Here is a 12,997-nt window from a genome sequence, read left to right as displayed (position 1 = left end):
TAGCAGATATCTTGAATTCAGGAGGTCAGATGGACTGTATCGCAATTGACCTGTCTAAAGCATTTGATAGGGTGGATCATGGGAAACTAGTGGCAAAAATGAGTGCAATTGGACTAGACAAAAGAGTGACTGAATGGGTTGCTATATTTCTAGAAAATAGATCTCAGAGAATTACAGTAGGCAAAACTCTATCTGACCCTGTAATATTTAAGAGGGGAATTCCTCAAATATAAATATGAATTACACTTTTCTTAACTACAGGTCGAGGAGACCTATACATAGGATAACGTACATGTCTGTAACGTGGCATTGCTCCGCTCAGAATGAGCAAGCAGCAGCTTGCTTGCGCTTATATACCCCCCTAGCCACGCATGCGCAGTAGCACTGATAAGGGACTTAGAAACTCGCCGGCAAGTTTTACAGCGGCACCCGTCATGGTTAGAAACTCGCCGGCAAGTTTTACAGCGGCACCCGTCATGGTTTTATTATAGACGGGTGCCTTATTCTTCTGGCTTATACAACAAGAATGCATGATAGCCATCACCATTAGCATAACTATCAATATGAATTACACTTTTCTTAACTATAGGTCGAGGAGACCTATACATGGATAACATACACGTCTATAACGTGGCATTGCTCCGCTCAGAATGAGCAAGCAGCAGCTTGCTCACTCTTATATACCCCGCTAGCCACGTGTGCGCAGTAGCACTGATAAGGGACCTTTATGTTTTCATATATATATATATATATATATATATATATATATATAAATTAAATGAGCGAAGAAGTCGAATCGGAGATGAGGCTTTTTGCAGATGTTGTTATTCTATATAGAGTAATAAATAAATTACAAGATTGTGAGTAACCGCAAAATGACCTGGAAAATGTTGTAAAATGGACGGCAGGCAATGGTATGAAGATAAACGGGGTTAAAAGTCAGGTTGTGAGTTTCACAAATAGGAAAAGTCCTGTCAGTTTTAATTGCTGTGTTAATGGGGTGAAAGTTCCTTATGGGGATCACTGTAATTATCTAAGTGTTAATATAAGGAAAGATCTTCATTGGGGTAATCACATAAATGGGATTGTAAATAAAGGGTGCAGATCTCTGCACATAGTTATGAGGGTGTTTAGGGGTTGTAGTAAAGATGTAAAGGAGAGAGCATATAAGTGTCTGGTAGGACCCCAACTAGAGTATGGTTCCAGTGTATGGGACCCTCATCACGATTACTTGATTCAAGAACTGGAAAATATCCAAAGAAAAGCAGCTCAATTTGTTCCGGTGATTTCCGACAAAAGAGTAGTGTAACATGTGATTCAATCACAATAAAATGTCATTGCAAACCATGTGACCTTGCCACGGTGGGGAGGCTTGCGTGTCCCAATGAAGCAGATAGCCGAGCCGCAGGTGCAGCCATATCGAATGGGTATCTGTTGAGAGACCAGACTACGGAATGGTTCATCAAAAGGGGGGTAGCAGCCTTTCAGAAGTTGCGAGGGTGGCAGTCTGGATGATTGACTGATATGGCCTTGTAATAATACTCAGCATGTCTTAGCTGTGTTGATACTGCTACACGGCTGAAAGCAACAGAAAACTACAGCCGTAACTAACTCCCAAGGACATGCAGTTCTCTCTGTATGAATGATGTACTGATGATGGCTTCCTCCCGGGTAAAATATTCTGGAGGTAAACTAGGCCCCCATTCGGATCTCCAGGTGAGGACTACACGAGAGGGGGCGATCATCAGGAAGATGGATACTGATATTCTGTGAGTCGGAGTGTGGAATGTTAGAAGTTTGAATCGTTGTGGTAGATTAGAGAATCTGAAAAGGGAGATGGATAGACTAAAGTTAGATTTAGTTGGTATAAGTGAAGTACGTTGGCAAGAAGAACAGGATTTTTGGTCTGGCGACTACCGAATTATCAACACAAAATCAAACAGGGGAAATGCAGGAGTTGGTTTAATAATGAATAAGAAAATAGGGCACAAGGTAAGCTACTATGACCAGCATAGCGAAATAATTATTGTTGTCGAGATATAGACACCAAACCAATGCCCATCACAATACTGCAGGTCTATATGCCTACTAGCTCAGCGGATGATGAGGAAATCGAAAGAACATATGAAGAGATAGAAGATTTAATACAATATGTAAAAGGTGACGAGCATCTAATTATGATGGGAGACTGGAATGCAGTGATAGGCCAAGGAAGAGAAGGTAATACAGTAGGAGAATTCAGATTGGGACAAAGGAATGAAAGAGGAAGTCGGCTGATTGAATTCTGCACTGATCATAATTTTTTCCTTGCCAATTCTTGGTTCAAACACCACAAACGATGGCTGTATATGTGGATGAGACCTGGAGACACTGGAAGGTATCAAATAGACTTCATTATGATTAGGCAGAGATTCAGAAACCAGGTGTTGGATTGCAAAACTTTCCCAGGATCAGACGTGGACTCTGACCACAACTTGTTGGTCATGAAATGCCATCTGAAGCTGAAGAAATTGAAGAAAGGAAAGAATGCAAAAAATGGGATCTCGACAATTTGAAAGAAAAGAGTGTGAAGGATTGCTTCAAGGGACATCTTGCAAAAGGACTAAATGAAAAGGCTGAAGGAAACACAATAGAAGAAGAGTGGATAGTCATGAAAAATGAAGTCGGTAGGGCTGCTAAAGAAATGTTAGGAAGGAAGAAAAGATCAACTAAGAATCAGTGGATAACTCTGGAGATACTGGAGCTGATTGATGAATGACGAAAATACAAGAATGCTAGAGGTGAAGAGGGCAGAAAAGAATACAGGCAATTAAAGAATGAAGTGGATAGAAAGTGCAAGTTAGCTAAGGAAGACTGGCTGAAGGAGAAGTGCAAGGATGTGGAAGGTTGTATGGTCCTAGGAAAGGTAGAAGCTGCATACAGGAAAATCAAGAAAACTTTTGGAGAAAGGAAATCTAGGTGTATGAATATTAAGAGCTCAGATGGAAAGCCACTTCTAGGGAAAGAAGACAAAGCTGAAAGATGACAGGAACATATCCAACAGTTGTATCAAGGTGAAGGTGTAGATAATTTGGTTCTAGAACAGGAAGAGGCTGTTGATGCTAATGAAATGGGAGACCCAGTTGTGAGGTCAGAGTTTGACAGAGCTGTGAGCGACCTAAATAGGAACAAGGCACCTGGAATTGATGACATTCCCTCTGAATTATTGACTGCCTTAGGAGAATCCAGCATGGCAAGTTATTCCATTTAGTGTGTAAGATATATGAGACAGAAGAAGTCCCGTCCAATTTTTGGCACAATGTTGTTATACCTATTCCCAAGAAAGCCGATGCTGACAGGTATGAAAACTATCGCATCATTAGTTTAGTATCCCACCGGGCGAGTTGGCCGTGCGCGTAGAGGCGCGCGGCTGTGAGCTTGCATCCGGGAGATCGTGGGTTCGAGCCCCACTGTCGGGAGCCCTGAAGATGGTTTTCCGTGGTTTCCCATTTTCACACCAGGCAAATGCTGGGGCTGTACCTTAATTAAGGCCACGGCCGCTTCCTTCCAACTCCTAGGCCTTTCCTATCCCATCATCGCCGTAAGATCTATCTGTGTCGGTGCGACGTAAAGCAATTAGCAAAAAAAGTTTAGTATCTCATGCCTGCATTATTGTTTACAGAAGAATGGAAAAACAAGTTGAAGCTGAGTTGGGAGAAGATCAATTTGGCTTCAGAAGAAATGTAGGAACACGTGAAGCAATCCTGACTTTACGTCTGATCTGAGAGGATCGAATCAAGGAGGACAAGCCCACGTACATGGCAATCGTAGATCTAGAAAAGGCATTCGATAATGTTGATTGGACCAAGCTATTTAAGATTCTGAAGGTGATTGGGATCAGATACCGAGGAGGAAGAATTATCTACAATCTGTATAAAAATCAGTCTGCATTGATAAGAATCGAGGGCTTTGAAAAAGAAGCAGCAATCCAGAAAGGAGTGAGGCAAGACTGCAGTTTGTCTCCCCTCCTTTTCAGTGTTTACATAGAACAGGCAGTAAAGGAAATCAGCGAGGAATTTGGAAAGGGAATCACAGTCCAAAGAGAGGAAATCAAAACCTTGAGATTTGCCGATAATATTGTTATTTTATCTGAGACTGCAGAAGATCTCGAGAAGCTGCTGAATGGTATGGATGAAGTCCAAAACAAAAGTAATGGAGTGTAGTCGAACGAAGGCAGGTGATGCAAGAAATATTAAATTGGGAAATGAAGTCTTAAAGGAAGTAGATGAATATTGTTACTTGGGGAGTAAAATAACTAACGATGGCAGAAGTGAGGAGGACATAAAATGCAGAGATCTTCTGCAGTCTCAGATAAAATAACAATATTATCGGCAAATCTCAAGGTTTTGATTTCCTCCCTTTGGACTGTGATTCCCTTTCCAAATTCCTCGCTGATTTCCTTTACTGCCTGTTCTATGTAAACACTGAAAAGGAGGGGAGACAAACTGCAGTCTTGCCTCACTCCTTTCTGGATTGCTGCTTCTTTTTCAAAGCCCTCGATTCTTATCAATGCAGACTGATTTTTATACAGATTGTAGTTAATTCTTCGTCCTCGGTATCTGATTCCAATCACCTTCAGAATCTTAAATAGCTTGGTCCAATCAACATTATCGAATGCCTTTTCTAGATCTACGAATGCTATGTACGTGGGCTTGGCCTCCTTGATTCGATCCTCTAAGATCAGACGTAAAGTCAGGATTGCTTCACGTGTTCCTACATTTCTTCTGAAGCCAAATTGATCTTCTCCCAACTCAGCTTCAACTTGTTTTTCCATTCTTCTGTAAACAATAATGCAGGCATGAGATACTAAACTTTTTTTGCTAATTGCTTTACGTCGCACCGACACAGATAGATCTTATGGCGATGATGGGATAGGAAAGGCCTAGGAGTTGGAAGGAAGCGGCCGTGGCCTTAATTAAGGTACAGCCCCAGCATTTGCCTGGTGTGAAAATGGGAAACCACGGAAAACCATCTTCAGGGCTCCCGACAGTGGGGCTCGAACCCACGATCTCCCGGATGCAAGCTCACAGCCGCGCGCCTCTACGCGCACGGCCAACTCGCCCGGTGGGATACTAAACTAATGATGCGATAGTTTTCATACCTGTCAGCATCGGCTTTCTTGGGAATAGGTATAACAACATTGTGCCAAAAATTGGACGGGACTTCTTCTGTCTCATATATCTTACACACTAAATGGAATAACTTGCCATGCTGGATTCTCCTAAGGCAGTCAGTAATTCAGAGGGAATGTCATCAATTCCAGGTGCCTTGTTCCTATTTAGGTCGCTCACAGCTCTGTCAAACTCTGACCTCACAACTGGGTCTCCCATTTCATTAGCATCAACAGCCTCTTCCTGTTCTAGAACCAAATTATCTACACCTTCACCTTGATACAACTGTTGGATATGTTCCTGTCATCTTTCAGCTTTGTCTTCTTTCCCTAGAAGTGGCTTTCCATCTGAGCTCTTAATATTCATACACCTAGATTTCCTTTCTCCAAAGGTTTTCTTGATTTTCCTGTATGCAGCTTCTACCTTTCCTAGGACCATACAACCTTCCACATCCTTGCACTTCTCCTTCAGCCAGTCTTTCTTAGCTAACTTGCACTTTCTATCCACTTCATTCTTTAATCGCCTGTATTCTTTTCTGCCCTCTTGACCTCTAGCATTCTTGTATTTTCGTCATTCATCAATCGGGTCCAGTATCTCCAGAGTTATCCACTGATTCTTAGTTGATCTTTTCTTCCTTCCTAACATTTCTTTAGCAGCCCTACCGACTTCATTTTTCATGACTATCCACTCTTCTTCTATTGTGTTTCCTTCAGCCTTTTCATTTAGTCCTTTTGCAAGATGTCCCTTGAAGCAGAGTCTACTGCGGCATTGAAAAATTTGGTCATGCAATTGATTGTGGGTTCTTTTAATTCATGCAACTTCCAAAAATCTGCCAGAAGGTAATCTGATCCTGACGTTTTTTGGTTCTTCGTACTTTTGATGGCGCTGCTGACTTCCTCTGACGTGATGCATAAGTTAGGGCCTGCTGTTGGATTATCTTCTGAAATGGGAGGGTACAGGAACTCAGTGTTGGAAATCTCTTCAAAGTGTTACAGCCAGTGTTTGAGGATGTCCTGTTTTCCTGTAATTGCTGACTATCTTTGCCTTTTATACACACAAAGTGCTCAAGATCCAGTGCTGATTTTTTTCTAGCTTTGGTCAGCCGGGTTTTCTCTCCTTCCTTTTAGTCCAGTGTTGTATACAGTGGATTGGAATCCATTTTCCAGATAAGATACGAGTGCTGGTACCTGGTTGCTGAAATATTGTTCGGGATGGAATCCAGTCTGTTCAGCAGGGTTAAGGCGATTTATTGCTGGAGCAATTCTGTTGAATATTAGTCTTTCTAAGAGTTTGTAGTTGATGCAGAGTAGTCTATAGCTCTGGGGTAGACTTGGATCTTTTGCTGGTTTTTAAATAGCAATGATTTTGGTCTTTTTGACCAAAGGAGGCAGTCATCCTGAATGCAAGATAGAGGTGAAAAAAAAGGAGGCAAGCCAACAGTTGGTTGCTGGGCCACAGTTCTTCAGAAGTTCAAGGAGTATCCCGTCAAATCCTGCTGCTTTTCTGTTTTGCAGTACATCTGGCCCAGTCTGTAATTCTTCCACGCTGATTGAAGGGTTGAGAATAAAATGCATGGGGTTGGATTTCTCGCTTTCTCTGTCAGCTCAGCTCTGACCTATCTGGTCAGTTTCTTCTATCTAGCCATTCTGTAGATGAAAAGAAGGTGGTTAATAGCAGTAGTTCCACATTGATAGAGTGTGCTTTCTCATTGGTATTGATATAAGAGTCCAACTTGCATATGAAGGACCAGGCTCTCTGGCTGGAGTGTGTGAAATTTGTCTTCGACAGTTTTAGCCTGTTTTTCTATTTTAGTATTATCTAGGAATTTTAACAGTTCTGTGGCTTTCTCAGGATATCCATCTTCCTGAAATTCACTGCTCAATTGACTTGTCTTCTCACTCCAGCCTGGTATGAGCTCCTTTTGTAAGTTTCTGGGAACACTTCTTTTGGCAGCTGATTTTATTAAGCCACACAATCTTCATAGGTCTCAGAACTGGTTTCATTCCAGATCCCCTCTCCAAACTCCAAAAGTGGACTGTGACCCCTCAAAACACCCACAAATATATTTTTTTTCGGCCGGGTAGCGCTACAACTATAACTACACACCCAGCCGAGGTAAAAAAGCAAATAGGCCTGACACCAAGAGGAAGTCGGCGTCCCCTACAATGTATGCCATCTCCCTCGGTGATATTGACCCTGCAATCCCAGTAGAAGGCGTAATTACGGAACTCCGACCCACTGGCGTTTACTCCGCCATCAGAACAAGAGAAAATGGCGTACCCCTAAGGGAAATCATCCTATTCTACCCATCACTAGAAGACTTCAAGATGGCGCTGGAAAATGGTGTCTATTTCTGAAGACTGCAGTACCCAATAGATGAGATGTCAGCAAAGCAGATTGCCAAAATGCTGTTAGAACAGCAACAGCAGCAGCCCCCTCCCTCCACCTCCCTAACCACCACAGCTACCACCACCACCACCACCACCACCACCACCACCACCACCACTACTACTATTACCTCCATTCAAGCCACCACCTATGCTCCTACTACCATCACTGTAACAACCCACCCCTCTCCTCTGACATACCCACCCCCACCTCCCCCCGCCCAGGACCAGCAGGAAGAACAAAATACAAGGCTGCCACCACCACCACCACCACCACCCAGCCAGAACAACACATTCAGCTGTGTTGCCTGTGGAGTAGAACCAAGCCTACCAGTCACAGCAATACTCCAAGAGCTCCAGCAAACAGGACTCCTGGTGCTGAGAGCCTTCCGAATACGAAACGATGACGGCCCAACGTACCTAGTACGACTGCACTTGCCTACACCCGAAGACGTCCAGCGATTAATAAACCATGGAGTACATCTCAACGGACGCCACCACCAGATTGAACCTTCCCGCTCCCCTCCCCAAACCCCCAGTCGACCTAACTTACCCCACCACCGCACATGCTCCCGGGCAGCACCCACTATTCTACCACCAAGTCCACACTCCCGTCTACCTCCACTGCCACCCAACAACTATCTACCACCACCACCTAGAAACCCCCACCTAGTAACCGCCCACCACCCCCTCCTCCGTCTAACTTCCTAAACCTTCTGCTTACCTCCCTAGTAAACTTTTCATCTTTGTACCATATCCTAGCACTCCATCTCCTATCACAACCCAGCCAAAACCCCACTCAGTATGTAACCTGGTTATAAAAACACTATGCACTTCACATAAAAACACTATGTATCTTGTAAAAACGCTTTGTATATGTCAATCCATGTATGTACTTCTCATTAATAAAGCACCAGAGAACAGCACTGTCTTAGCCAAGAGGCCAAATCCCGTAACATCCCCAATAAACACAACATCGTATTTTTTCCTTTTCCAACTCCAACAAGTCCCCAAACATCGCCAAATCTCCTGGCCAGAGAGAAGGCGTAACTTTCTAGGTGGCCCGCCCCTTCCCTTTGGGAAGGGGAATGAAAACTTTTCCCTTGGTCCTTGGTCCTTCATTCCATCTGATGTTAATATCTGTGTTCCTAGTGTGTGACCCATCAGCTTTCTGAAAGTTCCAGTGAGGCTTAGGTCTGCACTGGATGACCGGAATCTGTAAATTATAGGCCTGCGTTGGTGTGTGGGAAGTCATTCATAACTTGTCTCTGAATTTAGGAAGTTTATACCATCAGACTATGGTATACAAAACATCAGAGCTTGTCACAATATTCTTCATTTTAGTTGTAATCCCATGCAGTAAAGTTGCCAAGGATTACAGAGTTTTCTGTCAGGATGGCAATTGACCAGTTTATCATCGGAGGATTGTAGGCATTCATGGTGGTTATATTTTGTACCTCTATTGCTGTGAAAAAGACAGTTTGATCTAACTGTTACAGGCATTATATATAGATAATTAATGTCTTTCTTAGTGGCAATACAGTATTTAGGGTTTATGATTTATAGCTGTTAATATATTATAGGTAGGGTTTCTCTGCATATTTACAAGTTGTGAGAGTTTCCTGCAATACCAGCTCATCAACATGATGACCCTGCAGCATTTTGGCCGAGTAATCCCTTTTAGCTCTGCTGATTCCCTTGCTATTGATACACTGTTAATTGTTGTTCAGATGTTCTTGTGGGATTTTACACCCTCAGAAGGACTACTAGGCTTAAATGTGGCCTTTTGTGTATCGGCTGTGAGGCCCAAGAGTGGAGTACGGCAGCACCTGATTGCTCTCATCCACTTAGCGCCACCCAGGGAGCACATGCAACTTAAATGTAATGGGTACAGGTAACTGCTCCCCAAATTATAAAATTTTAACACACTACAGGATGTGAAAATATAGGCACATTCATCGACACGGGCATTACCAAGGAGCTCATTATCAGTATATCGAAGATAGGAACTATTCCTCTACTGTAGATTGTCAGAGCAGTAAATGGGGCACAATTCATTCACTTGATAGAAAGATCTTGTCTTTTGGGCTAGTACGTAGTGGTTACATTTTGACAAGTATCAGTGTTTGAGCTCCCTCTGTAGTGTTGGCTTCTAGACTCCATGATCATGGGTTCAAACTTGGCAGAGGTAATAGTTTTTGAAGGGCAGCTAACTATGTCCTATGTCGTCAGCATGTAAAAGATCTGTGGTGACACGTTCGGTGTTTACCCAACAAAATCAATTAAAACTTGACCACAGAGATCCGGTTTACTCTGCTATCTGGCAGAATAAAATGGAATGTCAAAATTGACATGTAGGCAGCTTAAATGGCATCAAATGATGATGATATTATTATTATTATTATTATTATTAGGCCTTCTGGTGGTGATGATCTTTAAGACATCAAGTCTGCAATATGATCTGACACCATGATCAGCCAGTTTGACTCCTGTTAGTAAAAAAAAAAAAAAAAAAAGATTCCACTATCAGAATATTGGCTGGCATGGTAGGAGAGGTGGTGAAATACAATTTCTAATCATTAGATTGTGTTCCAAAAGCTTGGATTCATTTCTAAACCTTTCCGTAGTGTTTATATGGAGTGAGGGCATATGACTGTTGATGGTGATTTGTCCATCAAATGGAGGCGTTAAAGCCTTGAACAGACCCCTTGGTGCTATTCAACAGGAGTAGGCTTATGTGCTGGCACTGGGTTTCAACTTCCCTTCCTACTATCATATATCAGATTGTTCATTTCATCTCATTAACTCCTCTAATGAAGTTGTTGTCAGGAAGGGGATGTCATAAAAACTTGCTACAAAGATTCATACCCAGCCTTGTAAAGAAACAGGATAAGGATTGGCATGCATACATACATACATTATTATTATTATTGTTGTTGTTGTTTTTATTTCACATAGTCTAGAGCGGGCGTTGTCAATTCAGTCTGGCAGTCAAACAAAATAGGCCGCCTCTTATGTGATTAGAGATGCAAGCCTTCACTGCTCAGTCAGTATTTCTGAAGGCATGATATTGCTACTGAGCAGTTGCTTGTTTCTGAGTACTGTTCCTGGTGCCAGGCACTGTTTAAACACAGGTCTTGTCCTCAGACCCGAAAGGGATGTAGAATAATTGGCATTGATGGGGAGAGATCCTATCTATTTGAAGATGGCTATGAACAAAAGTATGGAGAATATCCTTGTCCTTTTGTATTTCATGTTTGTACTTATCTCATACTTCTGTTTTCTTCCTCTGCCCACCCCGACCTGTCATTGTGCTTATTCTAGTATGTGTCGCTATTCATATTTCTATCTTTCTATATAAATAATCTGGAATATAAGTTTATATTTAACAAGATGTTTTACGTTGCGCCGACACTGATAGGTCTTATGGCGACAATGGGACAGGAAGGGGCTAGGAGTGGAAAGGAAGCGACCGTTGTCTTAATTAAGGTACTGATGCGAAAATGGGAAACCTCGGTAAAACCATCTTCGGGCCTGCCGACAGTGGGGTTTGAACTCACTATCTCCCGAATATAAGTTTATCAGGTATTTATGAGAGTGGTTCAATTTGTGGTGATTTGTAATTAATACTCTGTTTTTCCTTCTTCCAGTCACTTCGGCTACTACAATGAAGAAGAAGAAGTTATTGACATGAGACAACGTGAATTCTATAAGAACGATCTAATTGGCTTGAAAACATTGGACTTGAATGGGAAGTTAACAGTAGTGGAATTAAGTGGAGTTTCACACTTTGACTGGCATAAGAATAGTACAGTCTTGGACAAATACATCTTACCCTTCCTTGATTAATGTTTAGTGACATTAATTTAATTCATTAATCGCATTTTGTTGTACAATTTGTAGTCTTGTAGTGATCATTTCAACCTAATGCTGGTGCATAACATCTCTAAACAAGGAGAAAATAACACAGAGTTTATTCATCATACTCTGCGTTTACTTAGGCTTTGTTTTTCTTTGAAATTATCATTATAATGATGTTTATTGCTAAGTTTTTTAGAAATATGTTTTATTTCTTATAAAACTAATAACATATTAGGTCATCTGTGATATGCATTGCCAGAAGACATTTTCCTGTTCTCTAAGGTGGAATAAGATTAAGTAGATTACTAAGTACCTATTACTATGTATCAGTCTATGTATATCAAAATGTTTAAATATAATGACTCTTGCTTCGTACCATTTTTTACTTGTAGTGGTAGCTTAGACCTTAACCTTACAGTCACTGTAGGAAAAATTTGCCTTGTAATTATATTTATAACTATTTACGGTTGCAAAATCTTTTAAAAAATAATTTGGCCAAGAGATTTCATACATTCTAGAGCTGAGTGTATGTACTCAGCAGAAAGCAGTGGAGAGAAACAAGCAAGTGACAAATCAGGTGGTATACAGGGTGTATTCAAACTTATTGTAACAGACACTGGTTTGATGGCTGGGATCAATACGTCCATTTTGTTCACTGGTTAGACTGCATTTCGAAGGGATGACGACATAAACTTGCAAAACACACATGTGGGCAGTTGAAAATCCCTCGTGATGTAGTTGTCATTAATCATCAACAGTGTTTCGGACATAATGTGTGGGTATTGTATTATCCATGATCAACTGATAACCGAGCGACTGGATGGGCTAGCTTATCTCTCCTCCATGAGGTACATGCTGCCTGTACTACTGGAACAAGTGCCACTAGCAATTTGCCACACTTCGTGATTCGTGCATGATGGGGCTCCAACACACGAGTTGTCACGTACACTAGTTCGTGGACAAAACCTTCCCAAGACAGTGGATCAGGTGTCAAGTCCAGTGCATTGGTATGCCCAGTCTCTTGACCTTAAACCACTTGACTTTTTCTGTGGGAGCACATGAAAAGTGTGGTGTACACTACTCTGGTTATTGACATCAACAAACTGGAACAGCATAACAATAACATATATTCAACAGGACCCAGGTATCTTCACTTGGCTTCACTAATCCATGTTGTCTGGCTCCATGGCTAAATGGTTGGCATGCTGGCCTTTGGTCACAGGGGTCCCGGGTTCGATTCCCGGCAGGGTCGGGAATTTTAACCACCATTGCTTAATTTTTCTGGCACGGGGGCTGGGTGTATGTATTGTCTCCATCATCATTTCATCCTCATCATGATGCGCAAGTCGCCTACGGGAGATCGAACCTGTCCTCAGACACTCCCGGCACTAAAGGCCTTTTCATTTACCAATCCATGTTGAAACTGCGCATGGTGGACACTTTGAGTATCTCCTGTGATGTGACCATTGTACATTCTGTTACTCTGTGGTATGTAAATCAGTAACAATGCATTGTAGAATATATTGTCATAGGGACATTTTTCTTGTTTTGAACTCGGGAATCACACGCACGCACACACACACACACACGTGCACACAC

The 12,997-nt window shown here is 42.0% G+C and overlaps 1 protein-coding gene across 2 annotated transcripts in view; it reads left to right on the top strand.

Moving 5' to 3' along the window:
- Ppt2 (palmitoyl-protein thioesterase 2) overlaps positions 1-11,773 on the top strand; it is a 57,031-nt gene extending 45,258 nt beyond the window's left edge. For both annotated transcript variants that reach the window (XM_067146562.2, XM_067146561.2), the window contains one exon: positions 11,188-11,773. In XM_067146562.2, coding sequence (XP_067002663.1) covers positions 11,188-11,386 — 199 coding nt within the window. In that variant the 3' untranslated portion in view covers positions 11,387-11,773. The remainder of the gene's footprint in view (positions 1-11,187) is intronic.
- The last annotated feature ends 1,224 nt before the right edge of the window (positions 11,774-12,997 follow it).

The sequence above is a fragment of the Anabrus simplex genome, chromosome 4, assembly GCF_040414725.1.
Source record: "Anabrus simplex isolate iqAnaSimp1 chromosome 4, ASM4041472v1, whole genome shotgun sequence".
NCBI lineage: Eukaryota > Metazoa > Arthropoda > Insecta > Orthoptera > Tettigoniidae > Anabrus > Anabrus simplex.
Note: the sequence above shows the minus strand (reverse complement) of the source record. Positions and strands in the feature narration are given on the sequence as shown.